The sequence below is a fragment of the Bos indicus x Bos taurus genome, chromosome 16 (assembly GCF_003369695.1).
Source record: "Bos indicus x Bos taurus breed Angus x Brahman F1 hybrid chromosome 16, Bos_hybrid_MaternalHap_v2.0, whole genome shotgun sequence".
Classification (NCBI taxonomy): Eukaryota; Metazoa; Chordata; class Mammalia; order Artiodactyla; family Bovidae; genus Bos; species Bos indicus x Bos taurus.
In genome coordinates, this window is record NC_040091.1 from 21,998,447 (window position 1) to 22,017,037 (window position 18,591).

An 18,591-nucleotide genomic window follows, 5' to 3' on the forward strand; every position below is an offset into this window, starting at 1 on the left:
ACTGCAGTTGAAAAATCCTACAGCAAATAAGTATATCCATTAGCCTTACCAAAGGAGTCACCTGTATGACACCAGTCTTAGAAAATCCAAACCCTCAGTACAGCCTAACCGGCCTCAGACTTCACCCAGGGGCGGGGCTGCGCAACCCCGCTGCGCAAGCGCGTCTCCAGGCGCGCCCCTTGCGCGCTTACGTGCGCGTGCCCGCAGGACGGCGTAGGGGCGGGGCCCGCGCAGCTCTGGTCCAGGCGGCAGTCATGGCGGCCCCGTCGGGCTCAGCACGCCTGCGACGCTGCATGGTTTCGCCGGCTGGGAGGCACAGCGCCTCGCTGATCTTTCTGCATGGCTCAGGTGGATTACAGTTTTCTGTCCAGGTTACTGCAGCATGGGAAATGCCCCCCTCTTCGGTTCCCCCAGTGTTGCCCTCGTGGAGGCACGCGTGACTTTGCCTCCTTGCTAACCCCCGCGGATACACCCAGGGGCTGGTAACCTGTCCGCAGCCGTATCCGCTTGTCTTCCTTTTTCTTGTCTTGCGGCCACTGCCCCGCGGTCCTCGCTTCTGGTCTTTGTGCCCCGTCACTTGGCCAGCCCTCAGTTCACATTCTCCATTGCAGCCCTTGGCCACACACATCCTTACCTTTCACCCCGCCTCTTCCCTTCCCCCAAGTTTAAACAGAGCAAGTTAGATACGTTTTCTCCTAGAGACAGATACATTATCTAGTACTTTTCAGTCAGCTATTAGTGATTTGAGTTTTGGCCGCAGTGGATTAGTACTCCTTTCTGTGAGGCATTGTGCCACTGCTTAAATGCACCCGCCCCCGCCCCCCGCCCATTTCGCCTTCCCCTTCCTTCCTTCTCCTCTTTACCCCTCTTGTCATTCAGCCCCCAAAATAAAGCGGAGCCCCAGGGGCAGGTTCTCCTTCCACTGCCTGCCTTTCATAAAGGTACTCAAATTCTGTATAGCGTTTCTTAAACTCACCGGTAGTTACTCCTGTCTTCCCCGCTTCCCTTCTTTCTCTTTCTCTTAAGAGATTGAAACTCTTGTTTCAATTTTTGCATCCCTAGTGCGGCCTCGGGTAAGTTTTGGGGGAATGTTTTTTAAAGAAATGAAACGCAGCCTGTGTCCTCAGGGGGCCCACCGAAAGGTAGAAACAATTCATTTAGTTGGACTCAGCAGTGGAGAGCCCAAGATGGCATGATTTACTGCCAAGTGAATTTTAAGGGGAAAGAAAAAATGGTTAGGCGTTATCAAACCTTTTGGAAGATGAAGAGCTTGTTAGGTTTGACAGAGGAATGGTCTTTGAGCCAAAATTGTGTAGGCTTAAAGAGGACAGTGATTGGATGGTGGAGGGGATTGCAAAGGTACAGGATGGAAACCTGGAATTACTCTCATTTTAAAAATGAGTCTTGGTAGATTAAATAGTTTGTCCAAGGTTACTTGGCTATTACTATCAGTGGTGGTAGAATTGGAATTTGAACCCAAATCTCTGAGTCCAAAATCAGTGCTCTGGAGAGGTAAAGTGAAAAAATTGTGATCTAGTGTATATCATTTTGGAAATAGAAAAGAAAAGGGCCAAGATATATTTCATACTTGACTGATGAAATATACTTAGAAGATGAGAGGCCTAAGATGACAGCGATGCCTATAACTCAGAGACTAATAGGATGTGGGGCTGCAAGGGTGTTTATAAACACCCAGAAATTCCCCAGTGCTACAGTCCTTTTAACAAATAAATTATTTCACAATATCTTTAGGAAAAACTCTTGAGACTTTTCTTTGTTTCCACCTGGACCACTGTGCTTAAAGTTACTTTCCTTACTCCTTTCAGGTTCAAATTACTGACATTTTTAAATTTGTGACTGTATGTATCTGAAACCCAGACTTATACCTGCTATTTTTTTTTCCCTTTGTACTTTCAACAAAGAGTTTATCCAAAGAATCCTGCCACTTATGCAAGTATAATGCAATTCCTATGTATTTTGTGCTCCAAGTTACTGGGAATATGATTTTACATTAGACAATGATATATGTGGTTGTGTTACAGTGTATGCTTGACTTCTGATTGATACAAATGTGGCAAACCAGTTTTAACAATTTCTATACTCTTAGAATCAGGTGCTGGCTTTTTAAGGATTGGCCTTTGTGAATGGATGGATCCATGCTCTTTTGTAGCATTTAGTTTTGCTTTTCAAGGTAGAAAAGTGTTTAGAGGCAGATTTTTTTTTTTTTAATCTTAAAAACTTGAGGTTCTCTTATAGGATATGACAACCATAGAACATCATGTGGGAATGTGTTATATATAGCCAACTTAATTTGAGCATTTCCAGTTACTACAATACCAATACCTTCTTTTAAGATGATGAAAGCATGATAACTTAATTAGCTTTATTCACTTCTCAGGTTAGATTAATTCACGCTGTTATATGCTTCACCTAATTTAATGTCTGTAGGCCCAAACCCTATATGACTTGCTTTCTCCCCCTATAGTAAGTCTTACTGAATTGACTGAGTTGGCTCTTACTGAAGTCACCAGTAACCTCTGTGTTGCTAAATATAATGGGGATTTTTCAAGTCATCCTTTTATTTGAACTGTCAGCAGCATTCAGCTTTCTTCTTGAAACCCTCCTGGTTCTTTCTGCTGCTGTTTGCTCTTTGTGGCTTATTTTGCACGTTCATTTTCCTCTCCCTGGCCATTGATGTTGACTTCCTCAAAATTCAGTCCTCGCTCCTCTTCTGTTATTCCCTCTACATTTTTCTCCCCGGGCTAAATTCCATGCAAGCCCACAGATTCTATTTTTATCTCCATTCATGTGAAACAAATATGTGTCTTCATTTTAGATCTCCTTTGAGCTCTAGACCTGTTTATCCAATTGCCTAATAGTCATGCATGCATGAGTTCATTCACTGAAGAAATACCTATTATGTGGTCACTGTGCAAAGCACTGTTCCTGATTCTGGGCATACAACAATGAACAAAACAACAGAAACCCTTGCTCTCAAGGGCCTTTCATTCTACTGGAAGAAGTATTAATGGTAAACGATAGTACATTCTTCGGAAAGAAAGAAACCAAGATTAGGAGAATGAGATGTATGATGGGATTACAGTTTTAAGTAAGGTAATCAGAGTAAATTTCACCGTATAGAAGATATTTTAGCTGCTAGACTTGAGTGAATCATGTGAATATTGGGTTAGACTGTACAGACAAGGGAAAGACCAGGAACAGTCAAGGAATGGCCATAAGGCTAGGATGCCTACAGTGATAGGAGCAGGAAAAGATACCTGAGGAGGATTCTGGCGGCAGATAGTGTGGGGCAGTGATCAGCAGACTTATGTAAAGGGTCAGGTAGTAACCATTTTAAGTTTTGTAGGTTGCACAAATTCTCCTTCACATATTTTTCTTTTTCTCTTCTGTTTTCTCCATTTTCTTTCTTTCTTTTCTTTTTTTTTAATTCTTTAAAAAGCCTTAGCTCTCAGCCCTTAGGGACCTGGGTTTTGTCCTCCAGCTGGCTGTGGTTTGCTCAGCCCTTGGTACCTCATACTCGGCATCTACACACCTGCTGCTTCCTGTGTTTCCTTTCTGGCCAAACACTTCTGCTGTCCCCCTCGAAACCTGTCACGATTGACCCCTCGTAACTAATCTGTTTCCAGGTTCTGTTAATTTCACCGACTTCCCTGGTGGCTCAGTGGTAAAATCCACCTGCCAATGCAGGAGATGTTAGTTCCATCTCTTTATTGTGTCTGGTATCTATTTACTCCACAGTCTAAGCAACTGTCATCTGAACAGCAGCCACCTGACGGATCCTTCCACATGTCTGTCCTCCTTCAGGCCTGTCTTCACACAGCTTGCAGAATAAGGATTCCAGAATAATCCTTAGAAGTGTGCCTCCTTTCTGCAAAAAATTACCATCTTGGCTTCTCCATGTTCTCACTGCTCTTCCTCTCATTTTCTGCCTTTCAGTTCTTCGATGCCATACTGCTCCTTCCTGTAAAGGGTTCAGCATCTGCCTTACTCTGTCTGAGCTGCTTTTCCTTCTGCACGTGACTCTTTACCATCCCATAGATCTCAGTTCCAGCCATTCCACAACTATCTACTGGATGCCTAGTTTGTGTCAGTCCGGTTCTAGGCATCAGATGAACAAATAACTCACGGGCTAAACACAAAATGAACCTTTCCTTGTGGAGCTTATATTCTAGTGAAGTTATCTGTGAATCTTGTTGGGGGTAATTCTGAATATAAGAAGTCCTTGAAGCACCAAGTGTCTTTCTTTTGCAGTGGTTACATTTGCAGCCACTTTCTTTCACATTTCTGTATATGGTTATTTGACTGATGTCTGTTTCTCACAATAAACTATACACTCTGTGAGCGCAGGAACTCTTTCTCCCCATCACCTTTCTGTCACTGCCCCTCTAGCAGTAAGCATAGTGTCTCACACATTAACAGGTATTCAGTAGATATTTTTTAAATTGCTGTCTTAATGAATTGATTGATTACAATCTAAGAGTTGTTAACTTGAAATTTTTCTCTTTAAGACTACACAAAATGAACCTATAGTTTAATTTTTTTTATGGAAATACATGTATATCCATTCTTGCATGAGGCTTGGTTATTTTTCATCCATGGGATGTACGATCATTATTTTAGATTATGTAAACATATTGTCAAAATTAAATTTTCATTTCTTCAAGTTCAAAAATAAAAGTATGCTGAATACGTCTTTTGAAGAAATTTATTGTTTTAACGAAGAAAATTGTTTTAGACTGTTCCAATTACAAAAGTTGATAAGCACTTTAGGAATTTACTATTTTTAAGAATAAAATAAGAAATGACAGTGTTTAAAATCAGATATGTAAATTTTTTTTAGAAAAATCAATTTAATTTATTTATTCCTATTATATCCTGTAAACAGATGGGGAAACTTAAAAACTCAAGCTTAAAGAGGGCTTTAAAGTGATAAGTGGGTGGAGTCAGGAGTAAAATAATCAGAATTATTTCTAACTATTGATGCTTGGTCAGTCAGTCCACATTGATAAATTGGCTTCTGTACAGTTTATTTATGAAGAGTTTTTTTATTTCTTGTTCCAGCTTATGTGACCTGAAAGTTATAGACTGCTTTTAAATACACTGTTCTGTCAAAACACTGTGCTGGCAAAATGCTTTAACTTAATCTCGATTTTGTGATTCATCAGGTGATTCTGGACAAGGATTGAGAACGTGGATCAAGCAAGTTTTAAACCAAGATTTAACATTCCAGCACATAAAAGTTATCTATCCAACAGCTCCTCCAAGGTATGCAGTCATTTAAATCATTACTAAGTGTAACTCTGTGGCATTATACACACACACACACACAGCAGCTGGATGTTTTTTCAGCTTAATTCTGTATTTATATTTTAAATTGAGGTCCTCTTTTTCCAGAACAATTTTTTAATTCATTCTTTATCTGAAATTAAAATGTAATTGGTGTCCTGTATTTTAGCTACAATTCCACCTACTTGTTACCCCCAGGGTTTGACTCAATTAATTTGGGATGTGGCCACAACAGAAAGACTTTTTTTATATTTTAAAAGCTTCATTCTAGTATGAGCTCTAGTACACAGCCAAAAGTGAGATGTGATAGTCTAGCCATCATGAAAGCCTCATCCAGGACATTTGTGAAAATGTAAGACAAGCAGTCAATTCACTGTAGATATATAGAGCAGATACTGGGAGAAACTGAAAATAAGGGGGAATGGGAAGGTGGTGATGTTGAGACAGGAAACCTAAAAGATTGATTGTACATACAGTGATTATGCAGTGTTTTATATGAGGCCTTTTTAATTTAGCACACTGGCACGATGTTTATGAAGTAGCATCAATTAGAAGGACTTTACAGAATTTGATATAATTAAGGATACTGTTCTAGTAATGTGTAACTATGGATATTTATATCAGTACTGATATTTTCACTGTGTAATGACTTAACTGCTGACATGAGTTTTTTAAAAGTATGTTTTGTTGCAGTAAATGACGTAAAAGTGTAGTTCCTAAGAGTTTTCAGTTGTTCATTCTAGGACCTGACCAGTAATAGGATTAATCTAGAGTGAGCATGAGGTCAGTGACTTGCTGTCTGTAAAGCATCATGGACCACTTTTCACCAACAAGTCCCAAATTGAGGAAGCCTATAGTGCTACTAAGTTTGTAGTTTTTAGTTTGGATTCCACACCTTAGAAGGCTGTTTGACTGTATGTTATTAGAAGAATCTGATGTTTATAGTGTACTCTGCTGTTTCAAGGTCTCTGACTGATACTCCAAACAGTCTACTCTGTTTAGGCAGGGAGTTTGGGCACAGATTTATTGACCTTGCTTTTGTAGCATAATATGGCTTCATTTGGTAACACAAAGTAGCTGCTGCTTTACATCTATTGTAACACTTTTCTTAAGCTGCCCATAGAAAGTCCTGTGTCATCTCCTTTGTTTACTATCTTTTCAGATAGCATCAGGAGGCAGTGTTAGATGCATGCCTTTCTTAACTCTCTTTTTTAATGTAATTTGTACATGGTGAAAGTTAATTTTAATAAACTTTAAAACTGCAGCAAATTTTCAAGCTTTGACATTTTCCTGCACACTTTCTGACATTGTCCAAATTTTATAGTATTTATTTTCTCTCCTGTTTTGCCTTCCATCACCTGCAAACCTGTAAGTTTTTCTCGACTGTAGTATTTTGTTGACTAAGTTATTCTTACCAGAGTATGCTGAAAATATGATCTGGCTTTTTAAATCTTTCCATTGATGCCACCTAATTGGTATGCGGGGTTAAATGACCTGTTCACCACAGTTTTGTCCTAGAATGGATCTAGTCTCCCACCTTTGAAATGATGCTTCCTGTTATGTAACTTCACCCAAGCTAGATATTTATGGAAATGAGTAAGAATGAAATGTTGAAGCAGGTTTAGCTGTGTTGGCTCTGGTTCGGAATGCCAAACATATTTCCACAGAGGTTAGAGCAGTTTACACTGTTACCAGCAATGCTTGACAGTCCCATTCATTTCACATCCACATAAACAGTTTCCACTGTCAGTCTTTTTAACTTTAGCCAGTCTAGCAGCTGTGTAGTAGTATCTTCTGCTTTTCATTTGTAGTTCTCTAATGCTAATGCTACTGATATTATTTCTTATATTTATTGAGCATTTGTATATCCTCAAAAGAAACATCCACTCATATTGTTTGCCCATTTTTTTGTTTGTCTTTTATTTATTAATTTCTTAAAGCTTTTTTTAAAACACAGATTCAAACATCTTGTCTCTGTCTGGTTTGCGTTTTCACTCTCTTAATGACATCTTATGACCAGAAGTCCTAGTATGTTTTTTACAAGTAAAATTTACAGTGAAATGCAAATGCCTTAATCATACAGGTCAATCAGTTTTTATGAATATATGCTCTTGTTGAGTTGCTTCAATTACAGGAACGTTTCCATCACCCCAGTGCCTCCTTCCAATCCATTCCTACTGCACATAGGTTACCATTGTTCTGATTTCTATCACCGTAGGATAGTTTTGCCAGTTGCTGAATTTCAACTAAATGGGGATAATTTAACCTGCTGTGTCTGTCTTCTTTCACTCAACATAGTGTTTATGTGCCTATCAGTAGTTCATTTAAAAATTTTTGAGTAGATGTTATGTGTGAATATACATTTATTTATGCATTCTACTGTTGATAGACATCTGGATTATTTCCAGTTTTTAAAAACAATGATTATCATTGCTATAAGCTCTTTTGTGTAACATTTTGTGAACATATTTTAATGACTTCTTATCTAGAGTGTTCTGTTTCATTGGTCTGTTTATCTAGTTTTATGCCAATACAAAACTGTTTTGATTAATACAGCTTTATAGCAAAATGTTGAAATCAAGTGATATAAGTTCATTTTCAGCATTCTTTCATTCTAGGTTCTTTGCATTTATATGTAAATTTTAGAATCCACTTACCAATTTTACAGAACACCTGTTTGGATTTTTATTAGAATTGCATGTAATCCATAGCAGGTTTATTTACAGGAAATTAACATGGTATGTCACCATTTTAGATTTTTGTTCATTTCTATCAGCAGTGATATAGAATTTTCAGTAGAGAGATCTTTTGCTGAGTTTAGTCACAAATATTTCATGTTTTTTCATTGTATTGTAAATAGAATTTTTAAAAAGTTTAGACTTCTAATTTGATTGTTACAAGTACATAGAAACACCTTTTAAATTTTCTTTTATTAAAGTATAGTTGATTTACAGCATTGTAACAGTCTCTGCTGTACAGCATGGTGACTCGGTTATATACATAAATACATTCTTTTTCTATAATTTTTTCCATTCTGGTTTATCACATGATATTGAATACAGTTCTGTGTACTCTACATAAGAAACACATTTTTGGATCTTACTCTTATATCTTGCTGTCTTCCTAAATTCACTTATTTCTAGTAGTTATCTAGTAGATTCTTTATGTTTTTTGTGTAAACGTTAATACTGTCTGTAAATAAAGGCAGTGTTCCTTTTTCCTTCCCAATCTTCCGTTTACTTTATTGTCTTCTTGCTTTATTGTGCTTATTTGAACGTCTGGATAAAGTGTTTAATAGAATCAAGGAATGCCTTCTTGTGTAGTCTTAGAAGGGAAGAATTCAGTATTTCACCGTTAAGTATGATGTTGTTACAGGTTTTTTTCTGCACACCTTTTATTAAGGAAATTTATTTCTTTGCCTAATTAGCTGAGTTTTTTTTTCTTAATTGGTTAAATCATTTTTCTGTATTTTTTGAGATAATCATGGTTTTTATCTTTAGTTACATTGGTGGACATTCAAATGTTAAACCAACCTTTCATTCCTGGCTTAAACTCCACTTGGTTATAATGTATTATTTGTTTTATGTATAGCTGAATTTGATTTGCTAGGATTTTGTTGAGAAATTTTAATCTGCATTCATGAGGGCTGTTGATCTGTAGTTTTCTCTTATAAAGTTTTTTTATCTAGATTATACTGTCTCTTTTTATTTTATTTATTTTTTGGCCATGCCATATAACTTGCAGGATCTTAGTTTCCCAACCAGAGATTAAACCCAGGCTCTCGACAGTGAAAGCACTGAGTCCTAACGGCTGGACTGCCAGGGAATTCCCTGCTGCTGCTGCTAAGTCGCTTCAGTCGTGTCCGACTCTGTGCGACCCCATAGACGGCAGCCCACCAGGCTCCCCTGTCCCTGGGATTCTCCAGGCAAGAACACTGGAGTGGGTTGCCATTTCCTCCTCCAGCATGAAAGTTTTCCCTAGATCCCTTAAAATGTGTTAGAAAATGTTACCTTCCCGTTTTCTGAGTTTGTATTATTTTTTTCCTTCAGTGTTCAGTAAAATTCACTAGTGAAATTATTTGGACATGAAGTTTTCTTCTGTGAAGGTTTTGATAATAAATTCAGTTTCTTTCATATAATGAGAATATTCAGATTTTCTGTTTCTTTCTGTATCAGTTTTGATCATTTGTGTTTCTCATAGAGTTTGTATCTTTTATCTAATTTACCAGATTCATTGATATAAAGTTGTTCATGATATTCTCTTTTAATGCCTTTAGGATTTATGCTGATATTTTTTAATTTCATTACCAATATCAATAATTTATATCTTTTTTCTTGCTTTATCTTGTCAAAGGTTATTAATTTTGTTAATCTTTTCATAGAGACAGTTTTGGCTTGGTTATTTTGTGCTCTTTTTCTGTTATTTATATTTGCTTTTACATTTGTTATTTCCTTCCTTCTATTTATATTAAAGCTCTAAATTTCTCACTAATCACTGCCTTAGGTAATTCCCACTAATTTCCTCTTTTGTATTTTTAATATATTGAAATCTTTTCTAAGCTCTCATGAAAGCAAAAGTGTTACTTGCTCAATAGTGTCTGACTCTTTGCAACCCCATGGTCTGTAGCCCATCAGGTTCCTCTGTCCATGGAACTCTCTAGGCAAGAATACTAGAGTGGGGTGCCATTTCCTTCTCTGAAAGAATACTGGAGTCAGTTGCCATGCCCTCCTCCAGGAGAATCTTAAAGCACCCCAAACTACAGTTTTAGTATGGTCATCCATCCGTGGGTTAGAAATTCAGAAAAGACACAGTGCTAATGTCTTGATTCTGTTCTGTGATAACTGGGGCCTCTGCTGGGAAAACTTGAAGTCTGGGCATGACTAAAATCATCTGAAGATTCGCTCGTATCTGGCACTTAATACTCGATAATAGCTGGGATCTTCCTTTGATCTTTTGGTCTTGTTACCATAACAACTACATGAGTTTTTACTATCTGATGTCTTGGACATCCTGGCCACATGGAAGCTGATGTCCAAGAGCAGATACACTAAGGAGAACCAGAAGGAAGCTGTATTGCCTTTTAAGACCTAGTCTTAGAAGAAGTTGCATAGTGCTATTTCCTCTCTAGTCAGAGGACCACTCAGAGTCAAGGAGAGAGACACTGACTCTACCTCTTGACGGGAGTATCTGAGTCACATTGTAAGGAGAGCAGGTGGGATGAAAGATACTTTTCTGGGCAGATATGGAAAACAAGAGTTCTGCAAGCTTCTTTAACCCATAAATTATTTAGAAATACCTTGTTATTGTCCCAATATTTGGGGTCTTTCTAGGTGTTTTATTGCTATTGATTCCTGATTTCATTTCTGTTGCTGCCAGTATTCTGGCAGCAATTTGATTCTTTTGATACTCACTGGCTTGTGTTATGGTTGTGCATGAGGTCCCTCTTGGTGACTCTTATTGTGTATAGAGTTCTATAGATGTCAGTAGTTCAAGGTGATTATACTAACTTTTATATTTTTATTTTAAATGTTTATGTTTCCTTAGTGATTCCAAGTCATTTTATTAGTTACCGCAGAATGGGTGTTGTCATCTCCAACTGGGATTTTAGATTGTTCTCTTCCTCCCTGTCCTCCTGCCAGTTTTTCTCTCTTGGTTTTAAGCTGTATGAGGTACATTCCCAGGCAGGCTTACTGTCTTCCTCATTAAAAGCCATCTTATATCTTTTATCTTACAGCTTTATCTTATAAAATGCTCATTTCTCAATCTCTGGTAATTCCTTGAACTGTACTTTGTTTAATAATCATACAGGATTTATCAGCTTTTCTATGTTTACTGTTTGTATAGCATATCTTTTTTTAATTTTTTTTACTTTTAACATCTGTGCCATTATTTTTAAGATGTATTTCTTATATATAACCTCATTTGGGCTTTGTTTTTTCCTTAGTCTAGCAGTTTCTGTCTTTTAAGTGATTTATGTACATCATTTCTATTTATTGTAAATATTGCTATGTTTGCATTTAAATTTATTGCTTTTTATTTCTCTTTTTCCCTTTTCCATGTTTTTTTTGATTTAAGAAAATTAATACTTTATTATTATTTATTGTTTGTTTTTTCTGATTGTTCTAAAGACTATATAGCATATATATCACATCTTTTACCTACTTAGAGTTAGTTGTTTACCACTTTACACAAAATGTAGATGCCTTATAACCATATAGATTCCTTTATCTTCCCCTCCTTAATGTTATACATGCTGCTTGTTGTATGTGTTTTATCAACATACATTGAAAACTCTGTCAAACAAGGTTGTAATTTTTGCTTCTAACAGTCATACATGCTTTAAAGAACTTAAGAGAACAGTAGTCTATTTTGCTTATACCCAGTTGTGGCTTATTACAGCAAATTAGTATGTTTGATTAAACTGTGACTTGTCACTTTGGCTATAAGGTATTCCTTTTCTCAGCCCTATTTAATATATGTTTTTAATCAGCTGAGCTAGGGCATATTCAGTAAAAGTCAGCATTTACCTTCTGTGTTAATTTAAATGGAAAATGTTGCTTCATTGTTTTATTATGTTAATTTAGACTATATTTAATTGAAGTGCTCAATAAAGATTTTTATTTCTGTGACATACTTTAGCTGTATTTGTAATTAGAGATTCTGTTAGTTTGAGTTTACTAGTACAATTTCCATTTTAAAAATAATATTTAATAAGCTATTAATAATTTATATGATATAGTTTCTTAGAGTTTTGAAAAATTCTAAAAGTAGTAAGATTCAGTCAGTAGTGCCTGTACTGTTTTTCCACGTGAAGTGTATGTTTATATTTTTCAGTAAACTTATATTCTGAAACAAGGTTAGGCGCTTTTGATTTAGGTTTAGTAGTAATGGGTTCATCTTTACTCCATCACTTAGGATTCATACCTGAAGCATGATATTAGGAGATCTGTCTCCTGATAACAGTGGATCTGTACTGCATGTACACTTCACTGGCAAGGAACTGTCCTAAAAGAATGCTATTTTGAAGAAGTAGTTTACTTCTTTGTAAGTATTTTAAGTATGTTATTAAGTATCTATTAGTATGTTATTGGGCCTCCCTCATAGCTCAGTTGGTAAAGAATCTGCCTGCAATGCAGGAGACCTGGGTTCGATTCCTGGGTTGGGAAGATCCCCTGGAGAAGGAAATGGCAACCCATTCCAGTATTCTTGCCTGGAGAATCCCATGGACAGAGAGGAGCCTGGCAGGCCTCAGTCCATGGAATCGTAAGAGTTAGACACGTGTTCTAAGTATGTTATTCCTTAGAAATACGTCCTTTTAAAAAACAAAAGAAAAATTTGACCTTTTTCTAGAAATCACAGAGTGGATTTTTACAAGAATTAAAGTCAAAAGATATTCAGAGCAAAGCTAAATAATTTTAGGTATCCTTATTATTTCTGACAAAAATTATTCCCAAATCACAAATGCTTATCGACATGCATCATTCAACAAATACTTGTTCTTGGCACTGGGGGTAATCACTGTGGAAAAGGGCATTCCAGGGAGAGGAAATGTCAGGTGCTAAGTCCTTGGATCAGTAGCAAGGCGGTTCTGAAGAAAACCAAGGGGAGTGTGACTGGAACCTAGGGAATCCCGGGGGAGGAGCAGTGAAATGAGGAGAGAGGAAGCCTGGAACCTAGTGACGGCATCTGAAAGGTTGTGAATGACCTTTTGATTTTATGACTTTGAGGGAACAAAACTTGGTGACAAGCTGAATGGCAGCTTCTTTTCTTTTCATAGACCTTGAACATTTATTCCTGCTTAATATTTTACCAGTGTGTAATGGTTTGATTGATCGATTGATTGAGAAGCCACACAGACATTCTTTGCCAAATATACTTATTTATGGTAATAATGTCTCAGCTGTCTTATGCCAGCTAATGAAGTGATTTATTTGAGGAAGAAGGCGAATGAGTATAACATATGTGCCAGTTTGTTTAGCTGCTTTAAAAAAACAATCTTACTTTCATGCTTTACTGAAAGGCTCTTCTACCATCTTAGGAGAATTATGCATTCTTGATTGTTTTCTTAACAAAAAGATCGAAATTATTCTTTGACTCATCACATTTTCCCTATTATCTTCCTTTGGACAGAATTAGTTTTGTTAGAGAACTGAGAGAACAAAAAGCTGCTAAATTGGTAAAACTTACATTCTATGGAGCATCTATCTCTAATTAAGTAAGGCACTGTCAAGACAAAAAGTTAAGTAAGTGTCATTTTTTTCTATTAATGGCTGAGTTCCCAGAATGATTCATATTTTAGCCTATGATATCATCCTTTTTTAAGTGCTTAGACAGACAAGTAAACACTTAAGAGAAATAGAATAAAATGAAAAGGGAAGTGGAAATAAGTCACAAGAGTACCAGTCTAATTCAGGCTGTAGCCTGAGTGTTGTATATTGTTTTCATTCAGAAGATCATTGTGGTTTTAGTGGCAATTTCATTGGTTTGGGATTTAATCTTGTCTCACAGTGGCATTAATGCTGTATGGAAAGCACCTGCTTTCACTTTCTGAGTCCTGTTAAGAAAGTTAATCCTGAGAGGGGGTTCTGGGAGGAGGGGTGAATGGAATGCTTTCTCCCCTTCTGATTCCAATTTATCTCCCTGTCTTGAGCCAAGCAGCTTCTGAAATCAGAAGGCCCACAGGAATGAGGGAGAATTTAGGCTCTGTAGGAGTCCCCATACAGAGCTTAGGCAGGATTTTATCTCACCCACTGAGAGCCCAGGGGATGATGCAGGAGAAGCCTTAGGTAAGGCCCAGAGTGTGGCAGATCCTGGAAAGAGTGCAGTCTGCAAAATCTTCATTCCTCCCAGATTCATGTCATAAAATGTTAATTCTCAGGCAGTAATACAATATTAGTTTAAATCCCACAAAGGATTTTTAAGGGGGAGTATTTGAAATTATTTTAAAATTTACTAAATATTGAATTAATATTTCTTAGAGAGAGAAAGAAGATTAGATACTTAAGAATAGGCAGGACAAGTCTGAGAGACACATGGTGGTGATGGTAGGGAGAGGGGGACCACCTGACTCAACCTCAGAACTTACTCTAAAACCACTGTGATGTAGTCAGTGTGATCCTAACACAGGAGTAGATCAATAAATCAGTGGAACAAAATAGAGCCTTTCTCAACCAGGATTCTTCCAGTGAGACAAAAACAGAGAAAATGACTTGTCATTTTTTTGATTTTTGCCAGGAATAGAACTAGTACCATTCTAGATGCTTTGGAGAGAAGTCCATTCATTATATGTAGTAAATATATTAGGCATTATGGTTTAGTTCTCTTATAGAACCTACGGCGAGAGATACTAGATTCTTCAGAACTATAATATGGCAGAGGTAAATCCTCGTAAAGGTGAACTTCACCTTTATGAGAAAAGGTGTTTTTGTTTTTGTAGCAGTGCAGGCACAATTGACACATAGGGGAGAAAATGAATTTCAACCCTTAGGTCACACCATGCAGAAAATAAATTCCAGAAAAATTCAAAACTTAGATGTAAAAATGAAAGCAAAAATCTTAGAAGATAATCTTGGATTCTACATGTAATAATGTATGAATTGTGAATAAAATAAATCAGAATACCCCAAAGTTTAGTTTAAATTAGTTTAAGTTAAAATTATACCTCTCAGAGTACATCCAATGTAAAGTCTTGATTTGGCTTAAAAAAAGATACTTTATATATATATGTCAATATGCAGAAATCTGTTTGGAAAAAATACTTGAAATACAAATGAACAGTATTTAGGTGACTAATATACAGATACACTTTGAAACTAGTGAGAAAAAAATCAAAATTCCAATAGGAAAAATATAGCCAATGATATGAATAAGTAATTCCTTCACGTAGAGTTCTGAAAAGGCAGCTTTAATCTTTAGTGGCTGTGTTGGAAGTGAGTGGGATTTGCTTGCAAGTGGACAGGATGGAATTTTCTGAAGTAAAGAAAATATTCTGTATCACTATGGAAATAGTTTGTCAAAAGTCTTTGAACTGTGTATTTAAAAGGTGTACATTTATATATGTAAATTACATCTCAGCAAAGTTGATTTTAAAGCTGTAGTTACTACCTTTCAGTGGTAATGTTTTAAAGTATGTTACTATCATAATTAGAGCTGTTGGGCCAAAAGATGTTCTCTGACTTTTCTTGTAGAAAGGTGAATTTTTATAGCCTTCATGGAAGCAACTCTGAAACCTCTATTAAGATAAAATTATCAGATTATACCTTTCAGTCCAGTAGGCCTATTCCACAAACTCTGTTCCATAGAATAAAAGTCTAAGTACGTAAAAACATGTATGCAAATATGTTTAATGCAGAACTGTCCTTAGTGGCTAAAACTTGGGTACCAAATAAATGCCCATTTGTAAGCAAATGGCCAATTAAATTATGGAGCATCTTAATTACAAGATACTATATAGTCTAGTCAAGGCTACGGGTTTTCCAGTGGTCATGTATGGATGTGAGAGTTGGACTGTGAAGAAAGCTGAGCGCTGAAGAATTGATGCTTTTGAACTGTGGTGTTGGAGAAGACTCTTGAGAGTCCCTTGGACTGCAAGGAGATCCAACCAGTCCATTCTGAAGGAGATCAGCCCTGGGATGTCTTTGGAAGGAATGATGCTAAAGCTGAAACTCCAGTACTTGGGCCACCTCATGCGAAGAGTTGACTTATTGGAAAGACTGATGCTGGGAGAGATTGGGAGCAGGAGGAAAAGGGGACGACAGAGGATGAGATGGCTGGATGGCATCATTGACTCGATGGACATGAGTCTCAGTGAACTCCAGGAGTTGGTGATGGACAGGGAGGCCTGCTGTGCTGCGATTCATGAGGTCGCAAAGAGTTGGACACAACTGAGCAACTGAACTGAACTGAACTGATATAGCTATTTAAAAAGATGGGTAAGAACTACATCACATGAAAGGGTTTCCATGAGGTATTGTTAAAGGAGAAAAGTATAATGCACATAAGAAAACCAAATAGGCTTATTTCATTTTTGAAAAGCATAGAGTGCTGTTAAAAAACAAATATAATGTAAAGAAACATCTTTTAATGTATGTGCAGGAAAAACACTGAGGGATATATTCGAGAAGGTTGACATAGTTTACCTAGAGTGAAGGGCAAGATATGTGAGGGGGTAGGAGAGGAGAAGAGGAATGGAGAGATAAGCAAAAACAAACAAAAAAAAAAGTAAGACAGTCAACATCAAAGCAATCCGCATGCAGACAAAGTATCCGATATTTGCAACATTTCACATACGTGCATAAATTAGGCCTCTGTGGCTCAGTGGATGAAGAATCCACCTGCAGTGCCGGAGACACAGGAGCTGCGGTTTTGTTCCCTGGAAAGGAAATGGCAACCCACTCCTGTATTCTTGCCTGAAAAATCCCATGGACAGAAGAGCCTGGTGGGCTATATAGTCCATGGGGCTGCAAAGAGTTGGACACCACTTAAGCAACTGAGCACAGCACAGCATAAACTAGGAGAGAATGTTAGGGTTTTATGTACTGGCATATAGATACTGGTAATATACATTCAAATTTTAGAAAGTGTGTTACAGAGTAAAGTTTATAACACAGTTATATTTTAGTAAATGAAAGAATCTCTTCAGATGAGTTCTTGTTAAATCTGAGTCGGAGCAACTTTTTTTTTTTTTTTTCAATTATTAAGTGAAATTTAATTTTCACATGCACTGAAACAGTTGTACTTATAGAACCAGTGTACTCTTTTTTCTAGAGGTAGTCCTAAAGTGGAAAAACAAATCTGAATCAGAAGGGGGCTTTTGGAGTACAGAATCGAGAAAGGGGATCAAACCTACAAATCAAATGGCTGGGACCAAGGAACTTACAGGCTGCTGAGGGTTTTTTTGTGGATAGTGCTTCAGCTGGCACTAACAATGTTCCTCTAGCCCCCAATTCCAGGCTTTCAGGTCTCCAGACACCATTTGGAGGCATCTCATTGGGAAACACTCAAGTCCTCCCATCTGGAAAGTTCTGTTATTTTAGGTAATGTCCAGACCTTTGAGTTTATCCTACAGTCTAATCACAAGGAGAGGATCATGTTTTTCATTTCCATGTTCCTGGTGGTGAGTTGGCTGCTCGGTGTTCTCCAAGTTCTGAAAACTGATATAGATATTTTTTAATCACTTGTTTTTCTTCTACTGAAATTCCTGTAAGTAATGTATTTTAATTTTTTTTTTTTTTTGCATTGAACCTGGACTGGCATCTCGTTTCATACATGACATTTCACATGTTTCAATGCCATTCTCCCAAATCTTCCCACCCTCTCCCTCTCCCACAGAGTCCATAAGCCTGTTCTATACATCAGTGTCTCTTTTGCTGTCTCGTATACAGGGTTATCGTTACCATCTTTCTAGATTCCATATATATGCGTTAGTATACTGTATTGGTGTTTTTCCTTCTGGCTTACTTCACTCTGCAACTTTCTTGTTTCTAGACTTCTTTGGCTTTCTCTGAGAAAGTTTCCAGAATATTTCTCTTGACTTTTAGGTTCCTCGAGTGGATATCCATTTATTTTGGAGAGGTAAGACTTAAACAGAAAAACAGTTGTATAGTTCTCCTGTTTTCCTTCTACACCACACGTTGATAGTATTAACTGGCTGTTTCCCACAGTCAGATCTGCATAGACTGCAGAGTTCTTTTGCTACCGTGGATGACAGAATGAAAATTGAGTAGCTTTAGCTCCATGGTTTGCAGGGATTCCACTTGGTTTTTCATTAAAGAATATGCAAGGGAGCACAATCAGATCTCACCTGGTGCCTTTTAGCTCTCCATTTTTTTGTTCTGGTTGTACATTTTATGCTTTTATTTCACTGACTCTGGAGGGTGAGAATATATAGCTAATTTGAGATGGGGCTAACCCTTATGGCAGAAAGTGAAGAGGAACTAAAAAGCCTCTTGATGAAAGTGGAAGAGGAAAGTGAAAAAGTTGGCTTAAAGCTCAACATTCAGAAAACGAAGATCATGGCATCTGGTCCCATCACTTCATGGGAAATAGATGAGGAAACAGTGGAAACAGTGTCAGACTATTTTGGGGGGCTCCAAAATCACTGCAGATGGTGACTGCAGCCATGAAATTAAAAGACGCTTACTCCTTGGGAGGAAAGTTATGACCAACCTAGACAGCATATTCAAAAGCAGAGACATTACTTTGCCAACAAAGGTCCATCTAGTCAAGGCTATGGTTTTTCCATTGGTCATGTATGGATGTGAGAGTTGGACTGTGAAGAAAGTT

The 18,591-nt window shown here is 37.3% G+C and overlaps 1 protein-coding gene across 1 annotated transcript in view; it reads left to right on the plus strand.

The window, feature by feature from the left end:
- The first annotated feature begins 211 nt into the window (after window positions 1-211).
- The window catches only part of LYPLAL1 (lysophospholipase like 1), a 32,107-nt gene continuing 13,727 nt past the window's right edge, over window positions 212-18,591 (plus strand). The window contains exons 1-2 of the mRNA XM_027564461.1: window positions 212-348; window positions 5,187-5,286. Coding sequence (XP_027420262.1) covers window positions 255-348; window positions 5,187-5,286 — 194 coding nt within the window. The 5' untranslated portion in view covers window positions 212-254. The remainder of the gene's footprint in view (window positions 349-5,186; window positions 5,287-18,591) is intronic.